General features: G+C 37.2%; 1 protein-coding gene across 5 annotated transcripts in view; it reads left to right on the top strand.

Moving 5' to 3' along the window:
• The window catches only part of GSK3B (glycogen synthase kinase 3 beta), a 220582-nt gene that overhangs the window by 181878 nt on the left and 14181 nt on the right, over positions 1–24523 (top strand). For 3 of the 5 annotated variants that reach the window (XM_024992902.2, XM_059887275.1, NM_001101310.1), the window contains 2 exon segments: positions 2109–2295; positions 16405–16503. In XM_024992902.2, coding sequence (XP_024848670.1) covers positions 2109–2295; positions 16405–16503 — 286 coding nt within the window. 5 annotated transcript variants of the gene reach the window in all.

The following is a 24523-nucleotide window of genomic DNA, read 5'->3' as shown; positions in this document are numbered from 1 at the left end:
GAAATAATAATGGGTACTTTTCTTAAAAGGCAGGTTAAGTCTTGAGTTTAATGTAGGTTCTTAAAATGAATTCTTTTCCTTATTTTTCTAACTCTTTGATTCTGTGAGTTAGGGTTGCCTGGCAGAATAAGCTATTATGTGTCTTAGTACCAACATGGATGGTGACTTTTAGTCAGTAAGAAATCAAAAAAGACGTGGATGATTTTCTTTTTAGTAATCAGAAGTAAGCTTACAATACTGGTTTCTTAATAGATGTAACACAGAATTTTTTCATTTAAAATATACTCACTGTCCACCTACCCTACATTTGAATGTTAAAAGATACTTATTTCTACTTTTGGTGGTGGTACTTTTAATTCTACTTCTGTGCTCCCATATTGGTCAGAGGCATTTTTATTAAACTAGCTAACAAAGTAAATCCATATGCTGTCAAATAAATACAAACTTCCCTCAGGAGAAGGTCAGTAGTGCTTAGTATTTTCATAAAAATTTTTCTAAATGTTTCCACTGATTATTTTCTTCTACATTTTGAGTTTGATTATGGTTCTGGCTGGGAAGCAAGAGAAGGGGGAAATGACCACATACAGTGAAAGATCTAAACATTTCAAATAATACAGTACATTAGCTCCTTGACTGAGGCAAGTCAGATTATTCAAAAGAATAAAGATAAAGCAGCTTGTAACTGTGGAGAGGGTTTTCTAACACAACCAAATAAATTAACTAAGATATTTAATGTTCAGAAATAAATTTCTGATATCTTACTCAAGCCAAAATTTCTCAATTTCCAAGGAAAATATCTTTATTAATAATAAACTTTGTTTCAAAACAAAAAAAGGATTTTCAGTGTAGAAAGTACTCTTATAAATAGTCTCATAATCTAATGAGCTCTGTAGTAGTAACCAGTTCTGCTTTCAGCCTAGGTGGATAGCCAAATGTTACATGAGCCTTTATCATTAGGAAACTTAAGCCTCTCAGACGCCTCTGTGCCTTGTCACAGTCTGCATGTCCTTTCCTCACTTGTAGGTCTCTTTCCCTCCATTTTTATGCATCTGTTTTCCTTTTTGTGTCTGTCAACTTCCACCATTGCGGCTACTAACCCTTCTATTTGTGTCTGTGTTCTTCTGTCAAGGGATATGTGTTTCATTTTTCTTTAATTTCAAAAGCTTTCTGTCCAGATGTTTATGTTTATTTGTTTTTCCCCTTCTGCTTTTATTCTTTAACTATCCATAATTTAGAACAAAGTATATTTTTCATAGTTCTGTGTATTTATTCGGAGTTTTAAGACACAGATGAGTAGAAAGCTTTCTGTTCCTTTAAATAAGTTTGTTTATTTGCATTTTGCCTCATTATATAGCTTTCAGTTTACTTTTTCTGTGAGTTGATGTTCTTAATGAAAAATAAGTTTCTCTATTCCTGATTAAAACCCTAGAATATTTATTGAAATGAGGGGTTAACTGGCCGTGTTACGATAACACCTACCTGAGAAAACAATTTTGGACATTTTCAGAAGTTCTGGATATTCAAGAATTTCCTCAAATAATAATAGGCTCTGTTTATTGAAAAGTTAATACCAAATCATTGAAGAATAAACAGCTTTTCCTTTTTAAAAGATATTAATTGCCAGATTTGTACAGTGCTGTGCTGTTGATTATCAACAATTGTTCTGCTAAAAAGAAAAGTCACACCAAAGAGGCAAACCTTATAACTATTACCACAGCAGTCAGAACTTTACATTAACTTCACATTCTTCTAGTTGTGACTGCTCCCAGAACCGAGACTTTCTTTTGTGCCTGTCATATTTTGTGTGCATGTTTGGTTGTACTGCTTTATGATAAGCTTGTATAGATTTTTTTTTTCATTTGCCCTAGTTTTTTCTCTGAGCCTTTTTCATATAGTCTTTAATCAGCAGTTCACCCCAATGTGGTAAATTGTATGCAGTTAACTCCTTTCATTCTAAAAGGTTTCTTTCACAAATGCAACCATGTTTTTGTACATGGTGGGAATTAACTCAGTACTCAGATGATAATTTGCAAAGATTCTTACTTGAAACATTAACTGTACTTTCTCTCTCTCTCTCTCTCTCTCTTTTTTTTTTTTTTATTCTGTAGGTCTTCCGACCCCGAACTCCACCCGAGGCGATTGCACTTTGTAGCCGTCTGCTGGAGTATACACCAACTGCCCGACTGACACCACTGGAAGCTTGTGCACATTCATTTTTTGATGAATTACGGGACCCAAATGTCAAACTACCAAATGGGCGAGACACACCTGCACTCTTCAACTTCACCACTCAAGGTAATTCCTAACACTTAATCCTTTTACTATTTTCTAGGAAAGTTACACATGTGTAGCTTTAATTTTCTATTAAATCTTTGTAGGGTAAAAGTAAGCATATTAAGTACTTATACAGGAAGGGAGCATCCTATATAACCACATACTAGACTACCACATTTATATGGTTTTGAACAAAATAAAAGCAGAATTAAATTTTTCAAATAGGCATAGCTTCTCTAATTTTTAGCAGGTTCTGATAAATCTTGTACTGGAGAAGTTACAGAGATTTCCCCGAGTAAGGTTTAATAATAAGATTGACATACAATTTAATCTTCAGATTTGTGTCTAGAATGTTAAAATTTCTTGCTTCCCAAGGATTTATATCAAGTTTTCTTAACCCGGAAATAAATTGGTGGCTATATTTGTGTAATTTTAGATGCCATACAGACAAGAAAACTGGAGTCTTATAAAGCCCATCTTAGCACTTATATAAGGGATGTAGAAGAGAAATTTTCTTCCTTTGTGAGCCTTGGCATCATTGCTACTGCTAAGAAAACACTGATTAGAAAACTGAGTTTGTGTATTGGTGATTTCTAAAAAGCCCAGGGATGGTCATTTTTCATTCATTCATCAGCGACACTGTCTCTGATGATGTGGTTTTCTTCCTTAACTGAACATTAAACATGTACAATTCCCTGTGGATAAAACAAGGAGTAAATAGATTGCTTGTTTCAATTAGTCAAGTTAAAAATATAGAAGGGGGATAGAGAGCTTTCTGTGATCAGGAAATAGATATAATTTATTTTATTATAAAACAAAAAATTTTCCCCCTTTTAAGTTTTTCTAAAACTGGGAAAATGCATTTCTTAAACTTTAGATGTGGAAGATGTGAGCTGCTAGTAGAATAGACTTGGATGATTCAGTTGACTGTAATCTTAAACTGTCAATATTATGTAGCTACTAGCAATGCTTATGTAATCTCATTCATCAAAGAAAATCTTCAGGTTTCCTGCAACTATTAATTTTGATTTGGGCTGATCAGAAATAATTTGGAATGTTGTTTTAAGTCCTGGCTATGCCTCTCTAAGGTGTTAATGGACACCAGGTAGAGTATACAAAGGGGCAGAATTAAATATAGAGCCTCAAAAGTGAAGACTTAAGGGACTCCTGAGAAAAATACCTCAAATAAAGGCCTCAGCCCCTGGCATAAAGAGAGACTAAATATTTAGGAATCAGTAAAGACATTTTCAACTGGTAATAGTGGAACAAGATGTTTTCAAAATACTGATCTGTATATCAGGGAAAAGCTGGGTGATGTCAAATATTGTAGGTAAGATTATTCCAGTTTGGCAGAAGGTTTGACTGGGAGACTGTTGTCCTCTTCCACAACAGAAATTCATTAATTCCGTGTCATAAAAATTTTAGACATCTTGAGAAAATAAATTCTATTTTTAATTCTTAACTGCTTTTGTTTTAATCAAGAATAATACATTTAGATGGAAGAAAATGTTAAAAATGCAGAGGAAGTATAGAGAAAATTAAAATCACAGTCCTGAAAGAATTACTTTCAGCTTTCAAAGTAATCACTTTATGATTTTATGGTGTAGCTCTTTTCTAATGCTAATGCTGATAACCCTTGAATATAAAGTGATCTTCTGTTTTCCCATTTAGAAGATCCCAAAAGGGTTCTTTCTGTTAACTCAGATAGATTTAAATTATACAAAGTTAATATTAGTTTGGGCTTCCCAAATGGCTCAGTGGTAAGGAATCCACCTGTCAGGGAAGGAGAGGCAAGAGATCCCTGGGTCGCGAAGATCCCCTGGAGAAGGAAATGGCAACCCACTCCAGTATTCTTGCCTGGAGAATCCATGGACAGAGGAGTCTTGTGGGATATAGTCCATGGGGTTGGTCACAAAGAGCAGACTGAGCACACACACAGTACTTTAGGAATTGTTTGTTACATCTCAAATTTTATAGAATGATTTTTTTTAAACTCTATATGCATCTTTCACATCTGTGTCTTTGTAATCAGTAGAGCTACTTTTTGAACCATCTATGTAGTTTTTAAGGTTATATTACCTAAAGTTTTTGATATGAAGCTCTTTTTAAATCTATCTGAGACCACCATTGGAAATTCTACATTATCTATTTACATAATTGTATCATGTTATGCATAATATAATTAGTGGATTGCTTTATAAAGTAGTATCTATAAGATTTTTTTAAAATTTTATTTATTTTTAATTGGAGGATATTTGCTTTACAATATTGTGTTGGTTTCTGCCATACATCAGCATGAATCAGCCCTAGGCATTCATATGTCCCCTTCCTCTTCAGCTTCCCTCCCACCTCCTAGGTTGTCATAGAGCACTGGGTTTGCGCTCACTGCGTTTTATTTGAGTACGGTGACATCCAGTAAAACTGTGGACCTTGGCATGAGAAACTGCTAAGTCAGTGCTAGATATTTTTTTGCCTCATTTTTTACTGTTTCTGTCAGATAACTAAAGTTTCCCAAAGTTTAAAAGGAATCTTGATCTTTTTTTTTTCCACGCTAAGGATTTCCTCCAGCAAGTACTTTATTTCTCAAAATATACAAATCAAGACAGCCCCTTGTTAAGTAAACAACTTGGTAGAAACTCAAATGCAAACACATGATGCATCTTGTGATATTTATGATGGATATATTTTGGAGAATAATTCTCCTTAAATTGAGACATATTTTAATCCATACTCTTCAATGTGTGTGTGCACCTGTTTGTGTTCATTGAAACTGAGATACTGCTTAAACCTTGTATTTGATCAGATTTTAAAAATCAAGATTGTTTTGCTGTTCACATACATCATTTCTGAAGTAATTACATTTGATTCTTTAGTCACTCGCTAATGCTGCTAAGTCACTTCAGTCGTGTCCGACTCTGTGCAACCCCATAGACGGCAGCCCACCAGGCTCCCCAGTCTCTGGGATTCTCCAGGCAAGAACACCGGAGTGGGCTGCCATTTCCTTCTCCAATGCAGGAAAGTGAAAAGTGAAAGTGAAGTCGCTCAGTCGCGTCCGACTCTTAGCAACCCCATGGACTGCAGCCCACCAGGCTCCTCTGTCCATGGGGTTTTCCAGGCAAGAGTACTGGAGTGGGGTGCCATTGCCTTCTCTGAGTCACTCGCTAATAATTTTCCATTATTACTAAAGAAAATAAAGTTTAAAACAACTAAGTTATTTTATGAATTTCTAAGCTTTTTTTAAAACTGAGATAAAATTCATGTAGCATAAGATAAACCATTTTACAGTAAACAATCCAGTAGTGTTTAATACATTCACAGTGTTATACAGCTATCGGCTCTCTCAGTTTTGACAACATTTTCATTGCTCCTGAAGAAAACTCCGTACCCACTAAGCATTCAGTCTCCACTGTCTCCTTTTTTGACCTTTGGCAGCCACCAGTCTGCTTTCTGTCTCTATGGATTTACCTCTTCCAGATATTTCATATAATGGAACCACATAATATGTGACCTTTGTGTCTGGCTTCTTTCAGTTAGCATGTTTTCAGGGCTCATCCATGTTGTAGCATGTATCAGTATTTCATTCCTTTTTATGGTGGAATAATATTTCATTATGGGCTTCCCGGGTGGCTCAGTGGTAAAGAACCCACTTGCCAATGCAGGAGACATAGGTTTGATCCCTGGGTCGGGACGATCCTCTTGAGAAGGAGATGGCAACCCACTCCAGTATTCTTGCCGGGAGAAATCCCATGGACAGGAGCCTAGCGGGCTACAATCCATGTGGTTGCAAAAGAGTCAGACACAGCTTAGTGACTAAGCAACAACAAATATAATTTTCATTATATTATGTCTTAATCAGTTCAGGCAACTTAACACCCATGAACTGGGTGACTAAACAACAGACATTTATTTCTCACAGTTCTGGAGGCTGGAAACATCAAGGTCAAGATGCTGACAAATTCAGTGTTTGATGAGGGCTGCTTCCTGGTTTGCAGACAGCTACTTTTCTTGCTTATATGGTGGAAAGAGATCACCTCTTTTGTGTCTCTTCTCACTAATCCTATTCATGACCTAATTTCCTCCCAAAGGTTCCACCTCCAAATACCGTCACATTGGGGATTTAGGGCTTCAGCATATGAAGTTTAGGGGGACACAGACATTCAGTCCATAGCATAGGAATATGCCACATTTTGGTTATCCATTCATCTGTTGATTGACATTTGGTTTGTCACTGCCTTCCAACTATTGTGAATAGTTCTGCTATGACTGTTGTGTACAAGTATGAATTCATTTGAATACGCGTTTCCAGTTGGGGGATATTGCATCACTGACTCGATGGACGTGAGTCTGAGTGAACTCCGGGAGTTGGTGATGGACAGGGAGGCCTGGCGTGCTGTGATTCATGGGATCGCAAAGAGTTGGACACGACTGAGCGACTGAACTGACTGACTGACTGAATCATATGGTAATTCTGTATTTAATTTCTTGAGAAACTGCCAAACCATTTTGCATAATGACTTGCACATTTTACATTCCTACTAGCAATGTTACAAGGGTTCCCATTTATCTACATACTCACAAATACTTGTAACTTTAAAGCACATACTAATTAATAACAATTAATAGATGATCAGAATAAGAGGTTAAAGAAAGAGAACTAACTTTCCAGTTAGTTGTATAGCTAGAGAGAATAGAGGGATGGTGGGTGTCATCAGTGAGTATCCTGCTGTAGGTAGAATAAAACCCATCTTTATCCTCAGCAAATTTTCAGTGAAGTCTGTACTACTTTCCCCAGATGAACTAAAGGTAGTCCCTGATCTACATATACTAGTTGCTCAATGTTTGAGCAGTTGATACCCACTTTAAATATACACAGTATTTATTAACTCATTCAGCCAGTACTTAATGGGCATTTCTAATTTTCCTTTTTCTTGTTGGAACTGTTGTTTTAATTAGTAAAGCAAACCTACCATATGAACAGAACTACAAAGATCAAACACTTGAGTAAAATATAGTAAGTTGGTAGTGGTTTGGTCACTAAGTCATGTCCAACTCTTGTGAGTTCGTGGACTGTAGCCTGCCAGGCTCCTCTGTCCATGGAATTCTCCAGGCAAGAATACTGGAGTGGGTTGCCGTTTCCTTCTCCAGGGGATCTTCGTGACCCAGGAATCGAACCCAGGTCTGCATTACAGGCAGATTCTTCACCAACTGAGCTACAAGGGAAGCCCCAAAATATAGTCAAGCTTATAGCTAACTACAATTTGATGTTTGTTACTGTGCCATAAGTAAATAGCCATAAGCAGTAATTAATATTACTTTCATATAATCAAACAAGTGTTTCTATAATCAACTAGAGGGAGAAGAGAGGTGAACAGATACTGGACAAAAAAACTTGGAGATCTTTCTGACCTTCTGGATCTATAACTCGTAAACTATTACACCTCTCTTTTTTCTAGAACTAGGGCTTCAGTGTACTAGGATCTCCTGACTGACAGTGTTATCTACTTCTAGGACTTGAGGCCAGCACAGACCTTCAGCATACCGTAAAGTAACCATTCTCTTACTTTCCCTCAGTCATTGGATCTCAAAGGCTGGACATGACTGAGTCAGACCTTAGGAAGCAAATAGAATCAGGAAATCCCAACAGAAATCAATTTTCTTTACCAATTCTTTACTATTCCAAGGCTGACATATATAGGGAGATAGGTGATTTTGTGTGTTTAAAGATGAGTTTCCAACTAATCCCACCACAGACATCCTCAATTCGAATTTTCTAACCAGTTTTTATGAGATTTTTACCCAGTAGAGCATTGTCTCCCTGCTCCCCCCAAGGTCATGTCATAGGATGGGTGTTGGGCAGATATAAGTAAAGATTATCAACTACATTAGTGTGACTTAGTTTGAAGAATCTACCACTCTACCAATTAGCTGGATTATCTGAGGGGATGGTAGATTTGTGGGGATGCAGGAGGAATAGTGGCTTATTGGTTAGGACATAAGAAGGGGCAGCTGCTTAAATGCAAGTTAAAACAGGATATTTTGAATATCTAGAAAGCAACATGAAACTCAGGCAGGCTGCAGATGTCTTTGAATACAGGAATAGGAGTGTCCAGACATGAGGAAAGCAATGATGAGATAGCAGACGGGTTCCAGAACAAGTAAAAAAAGGACAGTAAAGGAAGAGTGACAGAAAACAGAAGGAAATGGGGAAAGGATCAAAGAAAGATTTCTTAGATGAGTGTAGGATTGTGTTAAAGGAAGTGATGAAAGCAGGGGACTGAGGAATGTTAGAGGTGGCAACATAAGCAAGTGTTACAGAGGCCAGCTTACCAGAGTGATGCACTTCCTTCATTCGAAAGCAGTAGATTACTTGCTTATAAAATCTATTGTAACTCGTTATTGATAATGATTTGGAGGCTCCATATCTTTAAGGCAATGATTTTTAAATCAGTTTTTCTGTTATGAAATAGAGATACTCAGAAATACCATCAGCCCACCTGCTTATCAGCTTTTCTATATCCTGGGTATTTTCTTCTAGCTTACCTTATCCTTTGCTGCTAAGTCACTTCAGTCGTGTCCGACTCTGTGAGACCCCATAGACAGCAGCCCACCAGGTTCTGCCGTCCCTGGGATTCTCCAGGCAAGAACACTGGAGTAGGTTGCCATTTCCTTCTCCAATGAAGGAAAGTGAAAAGTGAAAGTGAAGTCACTCAGTTGTGTCCGACTCTTCGAGACCCCGTGGACTGCAGCCTACCAGGCTCCTCCGTCCATGGGATTTTCCAGGCAAGAGTACTGGAGTGGGGTGCCATTGCCTTCTCCGACCTTATCCTCAGCCACATCTAAAGTGGATATAGTATTTCAACCACCTTGAGATTGTAAAATGTCTTCTGATATTCTTACCTTGAGTTAGGGGCTTTTGGGGGTTAGATTCATTATAATTTATAAAAGCAAGAATAAGTCTACATAAGATAGGGGCTCTTGATTTATATTAATATGTAGGATATGAATCAAATGGGACTACCTTGGTGGTCCAGTGGTAGAGAATCCACATGCCAATGCAGGAGACATGGGTTCGATTCCTGGGACAGGAAGATCCCCTGGAGAAGGAAATGGCAATCCACTCCAGTAATTCTTGCCTGGAAAATCCCATGGACAGAGGAGCCTGGCCGACTATAGTCCATTGGGTCACAGATGCGTTGACCACTTAGACTTAGACTAAACTTAACTTAGACTAAACAACAACAAATAAATCAAATCCTAAACAGAAACTCATGCACCGCTCTAACTTACAATGCCCCTCCTTTTTAAAAAATTTTTTTCATTTTTAAAAAAATATTTATTTTTAATTTTTTGGTTGTGCTGGATCATCATCGCTGCACACAGGCTTTTCTCTAGTTACGGCAAGCAGGGGCTACTCTTCACTGCAGTGTGCAGGCTTCTTTTGTGGTGACTTCTTTTGTTGTGGGGCGTGGGCTCAGTAGTTGAATCTCATAGGCTCAGTAATTGTAGCACAAAGGCTTAGTTGCTACACGACATGTAGGATCTTCCCGGACCAGGAATTGAACCTGTGTTGCCTGCACTGGCACATTGGCAGATGGATTCTTATTCACTGCACCACCGGGGAAGTCCCTTTGTAAAAGTAAATAAACTATAGACTTTTAATGTGACTATCCCTGTTTCTCTGTTGTGTTCTTTTGGATGAAAAATATCTATAAAAGATCTTTATAAATGGACTTCAGAAATAAGTGGATATTCTGTTACAGAAGAGATTGAGCTGTTTATACTTATCAGAGGAATTGGTGTCAGAATTATTCTTTGATACTTTATAGCTAAAGAAGTGGAGAAGGCAGTGGCACCCCACTCCAGTACTCTTGCCTGGAAAATCCCATGGATGGAGGAGCCTGGTAAGGCTGCAGTCCATGGGGTCGCTAAGAGTCCGACAGGACTGATCAACTTCACTTTCACTTTTCACTTTCATGCATTGGAGATGGAAATGGCAACCCACTCCAGTGTTCTTGCCTGGAGAATCCCAGGGACAGGGGAGCCTGGTGGGCTGCCGTCTATGTGGTCACACAGAGTCGGACATGACTGAAGTGACTTAGCAGCAGCTAAAGAAGAGAAGAGTAAAATTTAGAGTAAGAGTCAATTTAGAAGAGTAAAATTTCTAGGTAAGCTATACTCTTCTAGGTTATTGAAAACTAAACCAAGGAAATACACTGCAGGGAATGCTTAGGAAATTCATGAGTGCTGCTAAAGGTGGGCAAGTTAGTTTTAGTTCAGGTAGCCAGAGTATTACTGATGCATAATGTTGACTGTACTCAGAATTTTAGGATCTAAATTATCAAACTATTTGTAAGAATTGTTTTCTCTTTCCCAGAGGTTTGAGTGGTTCTGCTGCCTTAACTGTACTACTAGAGACAATGTGGAATGGTATAGGAACAGACGGTGAAAGACTAATATCTTGACTTAAAGTTCTGTGTGTAGTTTGGACAGATACACTTCCAGGAAGACCAGAATATTAGTGGTATGTGGTTTATAGCCAAGGCAATAAAGATGCAATAATAAAAAGATGCAGTATTGCGTATAGAGTAAGTCAGACCTAAAGTCTCCTTCATAGTCTCTCTCTAACTAGGTGCAGACCTTGGCCATGCACTATTTCTGAGTTTCCTGATTTAACAAAAATGAGGTAGTTGGATTAAAGGATATTTAAGTACATTCCAGAATTCTGATTATAAAAATGAACTGACTCCAGAAAGACAAAGGAAAAAATGAGAAATAAAGCTAAAAACACAGAGCTTGAAAGCATGTGATATGTAAAATCATGGTATAAATGGATACAAAAAAAAAATGACTCCTATAGAATTCAACATATTAGCAGTACCTGTTATTATTAAATGCTCAAAAAGGTTATTTTTAGTTGGATAAAACAACTTACAGTAATGCTACATTTATTACATTTCATCAAGAATGGAGTTCTGCTACTCTTTCAATTTGTCCCACCTTCTCCTTCCCCCACTGTGCCCACGGGTCCATTCTCTAGAGAGAAGCATTGACATATATACATGACCATGTGTGAAAGAGCTAGTGGGAAGCTGCTGTGTAACACAGGGAGCTCAACTCGATGCTCTGGGACAACCTAGAGGGGTGGGATGTGAAGGAGGAGGCTCAGGAGGGAAGGGATCTATATATACATGGCTTCTTTACATTGTTGTACAGCAGAAACCAACACAGCCTTGTAAAGCAATTATCCTCTAATTAAATAGAAAAAAAAAAAAAGAATGGAGTTCTGAGTATAACATTTTCAGGTTACTAAAGCTTATTCTTTTCAATCACCAGGACTTTAAAAATACTAACATTTTGCTAGATAACTTCTAAGTGTATCATTACTATAAATTTAGTACAAAATATATTCACACATTTTTGGATGACTAGTATAAATTGTGACCCTCCCTCTTGGGCAGTTCCAAGGCAAAGTAGTCATGGGATTATACAGCTATCATGTAGTCCGCTCATGAAACATTGCCAGTATTATCAAGCAGCAGGAGCAGGCTTTGCAGTTTGTTGACTATTTGTCTGATCTTCTGTTTAGTTTAGTGTTTACTTTTCTGAGTGAGTGTGGAGTATGTCGTCAACGACAGAAACCTAAGAGATTTCCTGGGCACTTTGAAATTGTTAGGAGAGAAGTAGTTGTGATGGAGTTACTTGTTCATCTAAACAGTATATATTCAGATAAGCAACAGTAGAATTCAGTATGTGTAAGATCAAAGTGTACCATCCTACATTTGAATTACCCCTCAGAAAAGTACACAAATAAAATGTGCATGCCATTGTTAAATCATTTAAAGCTTTTTGTGAATAGGAAGAAAAATAGCAGTTTTGACTATATAGACAACCACTGGCCATTTTCATTTATACTTAAGAGACCTCATACACACATGAAGACCTCAAATTCTTTGTAGAAGAAAAAGAAAATGTGCCTATCTTAGTGACTCTTTCTGGGGGTTTGCAGGTTGAGCCCTTTCAAAGTTAACAAAGAAAGAAGGTGCCCTTCTACCTTATGCCTGGTATTTTATTATTACCATAAGATTAGGTTTAGTTACTAAAGGGTTGATTTCTTCCTTCTGGTTTCTACATTGATTACTGTTCTCAAATTTATCCTCAGTTTTCATTCAACACAGTTTGAACATATATATATACCTCTTCCTACACCTACTCCTACCCCTCACCCCAAAAAATTTAAAAATAAAAAACGTGCCCTTATCAATAAATTTGGGAATCTTACATTTAGATGAAGAGAAACTTTAAGGAAAACTTCAGGTTTTGCCAGCAACCAGATTTAGGTTTTGTTGTTTTTAACATTTAAAAAGATTGCTTAACTTAATGGTGGTCTTTTCATGGGAATTTTTCTTCTACAGTTTTTAATATAAACTATGCAGCAAATTTTAGTTAAATGAGTTTGGTTATCTTTTTGGTCAGTTGATACTTATCTTGGTTGGCTTATCGATAGCTATCTCTAAATTCATTTTGTTCTTGCTCAAATTGTGCATTGTGTTTTGATGGTGGACCATATAATGATTAATTCACCATCAAAGCATTCATAATGTGTACTGATAAACTATGTGATTTTTTTAATGAGTAGTTTTATGACATCTTTAATTGGTTGAAGAAATCCTTATCATACATTAAGTTTTCTAAAACCTTCTGGAACCTGTTTCCATTTTGTTTTGATCCATGTCTCTGGGATAACACAGTCTCATTCTTCCCACCTCTTCTCCATGGCTAGCCCCACTGTAATATTATGGGCTTCCTTGTTTCCTGTATTATCTAGAGAAAAAGAAGATTGTTTTTCTGAAGCCTTGCACATGTATGTGTGTACACATACACACATGTATACACCCTTACCCAGAATTAGATACAAAACCACCATGGCCCTCAATTGGATGTGCATATACACAAGAATAGGTGATTTGGTAAATAAGTGAGTGAATGGGAGAAAGTGGGCAGTATGTGACCACAAACCATTTATATTCAATTTATTTTAAAGATGATCTCAACTGTAGCTCTTAAAATATCCAGTCATCTTTTCCTTTTTTGCATTTACTTTTTTTCAAATGTTTTGCTTGAGTGGAGGGACATACATATGCCTCTGGCTGATTCATATTGATATATGGCAGAAAGCAACACAATATTGTAACGCGACTATCCTCCAATTAAAAGTAAATAAATACTTTTACAAAAGGAAGAAAATAGCCTCACAGCATCTGTGCCCCAAAGTCAAAAACAGGACTATAATTAAAAGGCTGTGTATGCTTTTTAAAAATATTTAAATGAAGATAATATGGTTTCTTATTTTAAAAAATGTTTCTGTTTGTTACTTGGCTGTGCTGTGTCTTAGCTGTGGCACACAGGATTTTCGGTCTTCTTTGCGACACGTGGAATCTTTACTTGCGGCATGTGAAGTCTTAGTTGTGGCATGTGGGATCTAATTCCCTGATGACCAGGGATAAACCTGTGCCCCCTGCATTGGGAGCATGAAGTCTTAGCAACTGGACCACCAGGGAAGTCCCTGGATTTTCTTTTAGATGTTGGGTACCTGGTCATAGAGATCTCTTAATTTAAAAGTGCACCTGTCTTGAATTGATTCACTACCTTTCTTGCCAGCTTATTTGTATAATTGTCGTTCCATTTTTCTATTTCTGTTGAATAGACAGAGACAGCTATCTTTTTATCTGTCTATCCGGGACCTAACATGCTCAGTATTGTTAGTTGGATGAGGGTGTGGGTGGGTATATGGATGAGTGGATTTTAAAGAAGCTATTTTAGGAAATTTTAGTCTTAATTGACAGTAAGTCTGACTGTCTTTTAGATTACTGAAGAATAATTACCACATCTTACATTAATTTCTGTTCCTAGAACTGTAAAGTCATCAGCCTCGACAATTATCAGGGATTCTCCTATTCTTGTAGGTGTGAGATTGCATTGAAATTGGACTGATTTAAGTAAAACTACATAGCTTCTTTCTGTATCTCAGTGAGAACTGAAATAGCTACTATAGGTGATTGTGAGAAAACAGCATTTCTTCAAACCTGATCATTAAGGCAGTGGTTTTCCAACTCAGGGAAGGTTATTATTTGATGAGATGACCTAAGTCTTCTCTTTGAAGGGGAAAAGATAATGAATAGTCTTCTCTCAATTTCGAGCTTTTCCTGCCATTCATTTTCTGTATATCTTGACATCAGCATGTTGCTTCTTTTTACCAGAATCTGAGTATCAGATTTAGTACAAAATTTAGATATTTAGGCACCAAGTTGAATAAGTCAATATTTCCAGAGACTTTGTACCAGAACATATTTAAAGTTCTGCATTAAAATAATATTTCCCTTGTTAGGTGCTGGCGGGAGAGATGAATGGTGACTAATTGCTTAAAGGTTTTCCTGTAGGGTGATGAAAATTTTTTTGAAACTAGGTAGAGGTGATGGTTGTACAACATTGTGAATGTACTGAATGCCACAAAACTCAGTTCAGTTCAGTCACTCAGTCGTGTCCGACTCTTTGCAACCCCATGAACCTTAGCACGCCAGGACTCCCTGTCCATCACCAACTCCCGGAGTCCACCCAGACCCATGTCCATTGAGTCGGTGATGCCATCCAACCATCTCATCCTCTGTCGTCCCCTTTTCCTCCTGCCCTCAATCTTTCCCAGCATCAGGGTCTTTTCCAGTGAGTCAGCTCTTCGCATCAGGTGGCCAAAGTATTGGAGTTTCAGTTTCAACATCAGTCCTTCCAATGAACATCCAGAACTGATCTCCTTTAGGATGGACTCTTCCTTCCTTTTGATCTTCCCTTTGTTCAGTCATGTCTGACTCTTTGCGACCCCGTGGACAGTAGCCTACCAGGCTCCACCGTCCATGGGATTTTCCAGGCAAGAATACTGGAGTGGGCTGCCATTTCCTTCTCCAGGGGATCTTCCCAACCCAGGGATCGAACCCGGGTCTCCTGCATTGCAGACAAATGCTTTACCGTCTGAGCCACCAGGGAAGCCCTAGGATGGACTGGTTGGCCACAAAATTATATACTTTAAAATGATTAATTCTATATTATATGAATTTTGCTTTAAAGAAAACACTTTCCTAACATTTTTTAGTTCATGTTGTAAATATTACTTGTAGTTCAAGGATAACACCTTCCTGTAACTAGTATGGTTGTATAATTATTCCTTTAAATTATTAGAATAATAGGTAGAATTGTTTATAACAGCACTTACTAGAGTAGAAATGAGCACTCATTAGTTAAATGCCAGAACAAACCAGGGTTATCCCAGGCAGACTGGAAGAACAGTCATATTACCTGAAATTAACACCAGATGCTTTTATGTACAAGCTCACCACCACGTCTCAGTAACTGTTTACATTATTAGATCAAATATCATCTTAAAATTATTTCTCAAGACTCATATACAGCTCTTGATTCTTTAAAGAAAGCCAGTTTGTATACAGTTGACAGAGACTTCCACATGCGGATAAAAGCCTACTTTAAACTTTTAAAAAGTAACAGTCTTACTAAGTTAAAAAGCAAAATAGGATTCAGTAGACATTTTTGTTTTCAGTAAAAGCAATGAGAATTAACATGTTTCTTAAATCCTGTTTCCACTACTGTTTAGATAAATCGTACCTGCCATCAAGTAAGTTGGTCTGTGCATGCCAACGTACAGACTGTAGTTATATTTTCTTTTCTGTGACCCTATCACTGTCAACCCCTGCAGTCAAATATTGTCAGAGTAGCAAGGGGAAACCTAGTATATATAAGTTAATGAATGATGGAAATATATCTTATTAATACGCTTATCCTCAAACATTTGTCCGGTACCTTTTCCCAGCCTATCTTTAGTTCTCAAAGACCCTCGAATTTTTTAGCAGATAGTGCTTTTGTTATCTATCACAACGTATTGGTAGCCTTTCTCTATAGGTCAATTACTAGCTCATGATTTAGTTTCTGATGTAGGTTTATCGTGTCTGTTTTTTTCTGTTAAACCAGTGTTGTAATGCCATGTCTTCTGTTTAGTGATACCAATAAAATAGTTTAACAACAGAGTTAAGAATGGACTCTAACACATGTATCTTACCTTTTCTCTAGAACTGTCAAGTAATCCACCTCTAGCTACCATCCTTATTCCTCCTCATGCTCGGATTCAAGCAGCTGCTTCAGCTCCTTCAAATACCACAGCAGCCTCAGGTGAGAACGCAGAAGTCTCTTCTAAAAACACATGATTTGGTTTTTGCTCCATTTTATATCATTTGTTGAATGTGAATGTTTAGTACCTTCCAGCTATCAAAAACATAGCATAGCCAAATGATTAAATGTGAATCAAGTGTTGCTTTAATTTCCAAAAAGCATGAAAGGACCCCCATAAATGCTTTATATGTAAGGTATAAATATCTTATTATTTAAGTGATGTCACTTTATTTTAAAAGTCATACTTTCTGTATAATTTCTTGATTAATATATTAAGTGAGATGCTTATAGCAGAAAATGGCCTTCAGAAACGTAATCTTATTGAAGATAATTCACTTTAATTCCATTGCCCTGAATGTAATTATATTAATATACTGGAGAGGCAAATGTTCAAGAAGTTGAATGTAGATTGGTATAATTTAATCATTTAAAGGGCTGAAACTGCAATGCAAATTCATTTAGCTAAGACTTAGATCAGAATATGACTAAATCTTGTCTACCCCCTGTCCCCAAAAAATACCCAAATGATCTCCCAGGTTAGAGCTCAGGTATACTGCTGGTCCTGGAGCTGGTTCATGTTGGGACCTAATTTAATTAGAATTACTCGCATTTCAGTATTCTGAAAATACTCAACCCTTGAGTGAACTGAAGGTCCTCCAAAGGATAGCTAAAATGAAGTTAAAAATAGGTAGCACAATTGGATTCACCCCATAGCATCCAACATGCAGATGTCAGGAGCTGACTACACTTTTACTTAATCATCTGTTGCATTGAACCTAGTTGGATCAGATTAATGTTTGCTCTAGGGCATTTATGCTCCAGGAAATAAAACCCTGCATTACTACTTCCTAGGGATTCCCTGGTGGCTCAGACGGTAAAGCATCTACCAGCAATGCGGGAGACCCAGGTTCAATCCCTGGGTTAGGAAGATCCCCTGGAGAAGGAAATGGCAACCCACTCCAGTACTCTTGCCTAGAAAATTCCATGGATGAAGGAGTCTGGTGGGCTACAGTTCATGGGGTCGCAAAGAGTCGGACATGACTGAGCGACTTCACTTTTACTAGTTCTTAGCATTCAACAGTGAGGTCAAAATCTACCTCCTGTTGTCTGACAGAGTTGTTTGTTCCTTTCCAGTCTTAATCTTTTGAATGTTGCTAATAAAGATTGACAACATTTCATTCTAATCTGTGGCCTATCTTCATTCCAGAAAAAGTCTAGGAAAAAAAGGTCTCTTTTCTAGTTCTAGTTTCATCAGCACATGATACCTTGAGAAAGTCATTTGAACTTCATTAGTTTTAGTAATGTCCTGTTCATTTTCTCAGTCTATAAAATGAGTAGCAATGCTCTCCTCAAGTAATATGGTACAAATCAAATATATACTGAAATGTGCTTTTAAGTTTTTAAATGAAAAAATAGAATTTTTTTATTTTGCTTTTAACTATGACCTGTATTTAGAAGGAAGACAGAATTGCTTCAATGAGCTATTAATTAACTTAAATCACTGGCCTAGGTTAGATTGTGTTGATTCTTTAAAGCATTGAATAGGCTCTAATCCCAAACTAGCACATTTACTTGTTGAGCTAGTTTATAGGAATTGTTTTAGACTATGAATACAATAAGAATTATGATTGGTAAGTTTTGGGTAATTTTAAATGATTTTCTTAATGTGAAATACTAGTTAATGATTACAACTAAGATTTGGGGCAAATTGTCTGCCTGGTAAAGAGCCTAGTATAACCTGATTTTGATGTTGCTTTGATACAAGTTACAGCAGTCATCAAAAAATAATTTTACTGCTGTATATACATTTTTATAGCTGTTGAAATCAGATTTCAACATAAATATGGAAAGTGGCATTGGGCTTTGATCCTGACAGTTTACTTTAAAGTTGAAGTAGATCAGGATATGAGGAATTTTATAGGAATAGTAGACTAAAAGCAGAGCCAAAATTAATTTAAAGAAATGCATGCCTTGTGTATCTTAATTCCAGGAAGGATTTCAGATATTTCACTAAGCTTCCTAGTGGCTAAATAAAAAAGTGATACCTGTTTAAAATTTCCCATATATTTCATTAGATAAAAAGCACACTGGTAGCTTAGGAGAAGCACAGTATTTCTGACCCTGCTGTTTGAGAAGTAGTTCTCCTTTAGGACTGCAAATTTGGTACTATAAGCTAGTAGTAAAGAATCCACCTGCCAATGCAGGAGACGAAAGAGGTATAAGTTTGATCCCTGGGTCAGGAAGGTCCCCTGGAAGAGGAAATGGCAACCCACTCCAGTATTCTTGCCTGGAAATTTCCATGGCTAGAACAGCTTGGTGGGCTATAGTTCACGGAGTCTCAGAGAATTGGACACGACTGAGCATGTGCACACACAAGAGAGAGTAAATGAAACTCTTGTCACCATTTCAAAAATGTAATGTAATGATGACTCCATTTGGAAACTTTTTTAAATGCCGGAGCTAAAGGCACAACACTACAATATGGTTAAAGCAAAACAGTTTTATTTGGGGCCAAAGTTATGGGAGCCAAGTAATGTCACCTAACTTATCTTAGGAAATGCTCATCTAGATGAAGGGATTGACTGAATAGCCTTAATGGCCCAGATTTAAGTAAATACATATGTATGTGCATGTATACATATTTTAAATAAGTATTTGGTAGTATAAGTTACATTCTTTAGTAAGATCTTAAAATATACATGTTGTTTGCTGTCTCTCTTAGCATCAATTTCTTTATCCATACAATAGGAATAGTAAATACCCACCACATAGAGTTATGAGAAGTACGATATAAAGTGTACAAACTGCTTCACACTTTGCCTGGTCACATGGTGGTGGGCCTTCAGTGAAAGGAAACTGCTACACCATTTTATTGTTATTGCCAAGTAAGGACAGATTCATGAATGTTAAAAACCAGCCATATGAAAGACAGGGTTGACATCCATCCTTTTATAACAAAAGAATATATGACTCTCTTCACCTGAATAAATGGACATCCCATCTCCACCCAAGCAGGGAGGAAGTGAATGCCTGCCAACATGACAAAGCATTTCCAGGTCTGCTCCAAGGTATGAAGAAGTAAAATAATAAACTCCAAAGCCTCTGACCTTGAAAATCTGAACCTGGAAGTTTTTCTAATTTAGAATTTTCAAAATTAGAATTTCTAATCACCCACCCTAGCTACAGCACCACAATAATTCACGTTTGGGTGAATGAATTGCAATATATACCTCTAACTAAATAAGAGTAGTTAGATCTATCCAGTGCTGTCCACATGCAAATATACATTTAGTCAGTTACCAACATGGTACATACACTGCTGGGGTTGCAAGAGTCAGACTTCGTGAGTAAACAACAAGTTGTATACTAACAAAAAGGAGAGCCAATATGACCTGAGTGGCCAGCAGTAGGAAAATGATTCAGTACATTATGAAATCTCCATTTTTATGTAACTATAAAAGACAGTTATTAATAAACTTAGATTTGTGGAAGTATCTTAAATTATGTGGAGAAAATTTTAAAATCCTACGTACCATGTTGGTAACTGGACTTAAATGTGTATTTGCATGTGGATAGGACTAGATAGAAATATACAAATATTAAAACAGTTGTGGTTAATTAGTGGATTATGGAGGTTGTTTTTTTTCTCAAAAACTTTCATTGTTTAAATCATTTTTAAAACACGTCGGTTCCTGGGGGCATTATATCTGACCATGGCTCTGACTGACAGGAGAAACTTCTGAAAAGTGTACACACTGTTCTCAGACCCATAAAGTATAATTTCCTATTTCAGTGTTTGTATCTATCTGATTTTTCTCCACACCCCCAACAGATCCTCCCATTCATTCCATTTGGGAGACCATTCATCTGTACCCTGTAGAGTAGTAAATCTTCAGGAATTATAGTTTTACTGATCATATATGAATTACTTTAGAGATCATCTGATCCAGTGCCAGATGAATTAAGTGTAAGATGTAGTTGGGAATTTCAGCTAAAGCAATTTTCTCTCTGTTTCGTATTAGTCCTCTGGTTAAGGTTTCTTCCAGTGCAATGGTTCTGCTATTAAAAGAAATTTGAAAACCACTGACTTCATTTCACCCTCCTTATTATCTACTGAAAGCTAGTGTCCCATACTTGTATATATTCAGAAACTAGAATATTCTGTAGCACATTCGATCTTTATATCACTTTGTTAGAAATTTATTCCCTTATACATATCTCTTCCACTCAATGATCCTACTCTGGGGTTATAGAAAACCAACCCAATTCTTATTTGCAAAAGTCCTTCAGATTTTAATAATGGCTATGGCCAGCATCTTCTCCATACTAATGAGAATTTTAAATCCTAATCCTGAATATGTTCTAAAATATCAGAATGTTAGTTTTTCTATATAGTTATTTGTCATCTGCACATTTTATAAACATAACAATTTTTGGCCTGTCTCTAAGCAACTAATAAAATATATCAAAGAGGACAAGGTAGAGCCTACTAGATTTTTTTTTTTGCCTTTACCAAGGTTAGTGATAAAATAAGTTAAATGGGACTAGACGAGGCTTACTAGGGATTATTCTTCTAATGCTCCGTAAATAACTCTAAATTATCCTTCTTGTTGTTTGCTTAACTAGAGACCAACCGTAAAATATTCATTTATATAATGTTATGAAAATTAGTAAAAATACTTTGCTTTTGTCAGGAAAACTTTCAGATTTTTTCCATCAAGAAAGAAACTATGTCGAAGATGGAAATGAAAAAATTTTGTTGAAGGCTTAAAGGGAGTTTCTAGTGCTTAAATATTTGTAAATTGAATTTCTGTAATTTGTTTTAGAATGTGTTTTTAAACTATAGATTCTGGGTTTAAAGACATTTAAAATGTATAGATTTCCCTCACCTTCCTTGGGCTGCATTTTGTTTATTAGGATTTTTGTTATATCCTTTCCAGGTTGAAAACCCTTCTAACAGAAAAGGGAATCATGATAAGAGTTGGACAAGGTCTGTCTTCTCTGTCTTTTTACCTGGTCAGGGGGCTTAACTTTTCTTGGTCTTGCTTTGAAAACCTTTTGCTGTTAACCTCATTTAAACTGAATTTGGCTTGTTCTGACAGGTTCACATTTTTATTTTTCTATTCTTCCTGGGATGTGTGCCCTACTTTTTAAATTATGAGCTCATCAAGAAAAACCCTTTTATTTGGGTTCTTTGGTCCTTTTACTTTGCAGAGAGTATATGCAGTTATTTGGTTGGTCAGAATTTTGATTTTTATAATTTTCTATTTCCTGTCAGGTATTAGCCCCTTTTGAAGATTCTAACTACAAAATCATACTTATTTGTTCCCTGAACTTTTTGAAATGCATTTTGCTAAAGTCATGGTTCAGATTTAGCCAGGGCTAGTGGTCCCTTTTTCAATTACAGTTATTTTTACCACAGAATTCCTGTCACCTTGTCACCTTCTCCATCACCAGCCAGTTTTTTCCTAGCTGGACAGAATTAAACCCAGAATAATTTCTCCCATTGTTTGTCTCCACTGAATTTGACAAATAAAATGTTACATTAAGTCAGTGTATTGAATACTTACTTTTCTAAAGTGACAGTCCCCTCCCTTCATCCCCTCCCAAGTGTTGCTGGCCTGTGGCACTTTTATAGTGTGCACTGGGAAAGCTGCATCCTGTCTAGTTGTAGAACCCACAGTGCACGCCCTCAGGTGCGGTCTTCGTAACTCTTCCTGTCTATTTTCACTTTATCTTAATCCAAATGTAAGGATTTTTCTCTATTAAAAACATAGTATCTAGTTATGTATGGGAAAAAAACATAATATCTAGTTATTTTAGAAAATAAGACTCTCCATATTCTCAGTTCCAAAGAAAATCAAAGGTAACACTATATTGTATATGTTAGTCTAGTTATGAGTGGACAAAGAGACTGGCTTTTTTTTTTAATGGGCTTATGGTATATGGAGGAAGGTGATACATGACTTTATAGTATTCAGCTAGTATTCTAAGCCTATACCATAATTTATTTAACTAATTCCTTATTGGACATTTGAGTTGTGCCCCAGTTTTTGGAGGAATTCCTGAGTCAAAAGGTGTAAGGAAGTTTAAAATTTTTAATACATACTGTCAAACTGTTGTCCAAAAAGCTTGTCCCATTTTATACTGGTCATGCACATATTTTTTCATTTCTCCATTACTTCAGCACTAGCCGGCCCAGAGTGGTGGGGGCAGGGTGGGGGAGGTGGGAGGACAGAGTGTACATGAGCACATCTGTGTTTTGTGTTTTTATGTATTACCAACTTAGTAGATGAAGAAGGTGGGGTATCTTTGTTAGGGACAGTTCTATGCCCATTTCCTCCTGTTGGCTCTGTGTTTGAAGTTTTGAAGTATAGACTTCCATCCATATGTCACTGACACCAATGAGACTGTATCTGAGACTGTGTCTACCCTCTGTTAGGATTTCAAGTTCACTTACTGAGTTTGCATATAGATACCTAGAGTCATACCATCTTGGTATTTTTTCACCACAGCAGTACTAAGTATCACTTCTAGGAAACTGCTTATTTTAATTTAAAACATGTTGTTTCCTATTAAGTCAAAAATTTTACCTGGCTTTTTCCTCCTTCCTCCAAAAGTATTGTAAAAGCTTCTTGAATGAGTTGGTGAATATCTTATCAGACATTCTTCTGGGTATTCTTGCAGTGTTCCTCAGTTCCTTACTTGAAGTCACCTGTTTATATTCATATGCCTTTTCTTATTCTTTGTTCCTCAACTAAGTTTTTTAACTTAAAAGATAGAAAACACATCCTTTGTCTCCATGGCTTTCAGTTTTTTACCTTGAACAACCAAGCCTCTTAATTAAAATGTGTTCTGCCTCTGCACACACAGCAGTTAAGATCTCTCTGCTGCCAGCTGACCAAGTATAATCAGTACTGTTGATAAGCCCTCCAGGTTAGCTGCTGAATTGATTGCCTCATTGGTTCCTGAATTTTGGTCCTGTTTTTTAAATGACTGAATCCACCATGGTATCTCGTGCCACACCTTTTCCTTTTGACAAGAGAGGTGCTGGTATTTTGCTGAGAAGCGCTCCCTCATTATGATACACACAAAATTATCAAAATAATGGTAGACATTATAAAGAGAAAAAAACAAAAGTCAAATCCTTTTCCTTACTGCTGATAGTTTGATTTCATTAGTGTACAGTATGCTTTTGAACTGTGGTGTTGGAGAAGACTCTTGAGAGTCCCTTGGACTGCAAGGAGATCCAGCCGGTCCATTCTGAAGGAGATCAGCCCTGGGATTTCTTTGGAAGGAATGATGCTAAAGCTGAAACTCCAGTACTTTGGCCACCTCATGCGAAGAGTTGACTCATTGGAAAAGACTCTGATGCTCGGAGGGACTGGGGGCAAGAGGAGAAGGGGACGACAGAGGATGAGATGGCTGGATAGCATCACCAACTCGATGGACGTGAGTCTGAGTGAACTCCAGGAGTTGGTGATGGACATGGAGGCCTTGCATGCTGCGATTCATGGGGTCTCAAAGAGTTGGACATGACTGAGCGACTGAACTGAACTGAGTATGATTTTAGTTTAAATGTAACATTGGGATATACCTTTCTTTGTGAGTAACAGTGTTGCTTGTTCATGTGTCAGTTAATAACACTAATGTGAGACCTAGTTTTAAGTAGAGGCATTTCCACTTGGAACAGGCTTGAATGGGAACATCTCAGATTAGTACCTTATCAGTTCAGTCGCTCAGTCGTATCCAACTCTTTGCTTCCCCATGAATTGTAGCACGCCAGGCCTCTCTGTCCATCACCAACTCCCGGAGTTCACTCAAACTCACGTCCATCGAGTTGGTGATGCCATCCAGTCATCTCATCCTCTGTCGTCCCCTTCTCCTCCTGCCCCCAATCCCTCCCAGAATCAGAGTCTCTTCCAATGAGTCAGCTCTTCGCATGAGGTGGCCAAAGTACTGGAGTTTCAGCTTCAGCATCATACCTTCCAAAGAACACCCAGGGCTGATCTCCTTCAGA

This window comes from Bos taurus, chromosome 1, assembly GCF_002263795.3.
Source record: "Bos taurus isolate L1 Dominette 01449 registration number 42190680 breed Hereford chromosome 1, ARS-UCD2.0, whole genome shotgun sequence".
NCBI classification, from domain to species: domain Eukaryota; kingdom Metazoa; phylum Chordata; class Mammalia; order Artiodactyla; family Bovidae; genus Bos; species Bos taurus.
The sequence above is the reverse complement of the archived record's forward strand: the minus strand, read 5'-3'. Positions and strand labels throughout refer to the sequence as shown.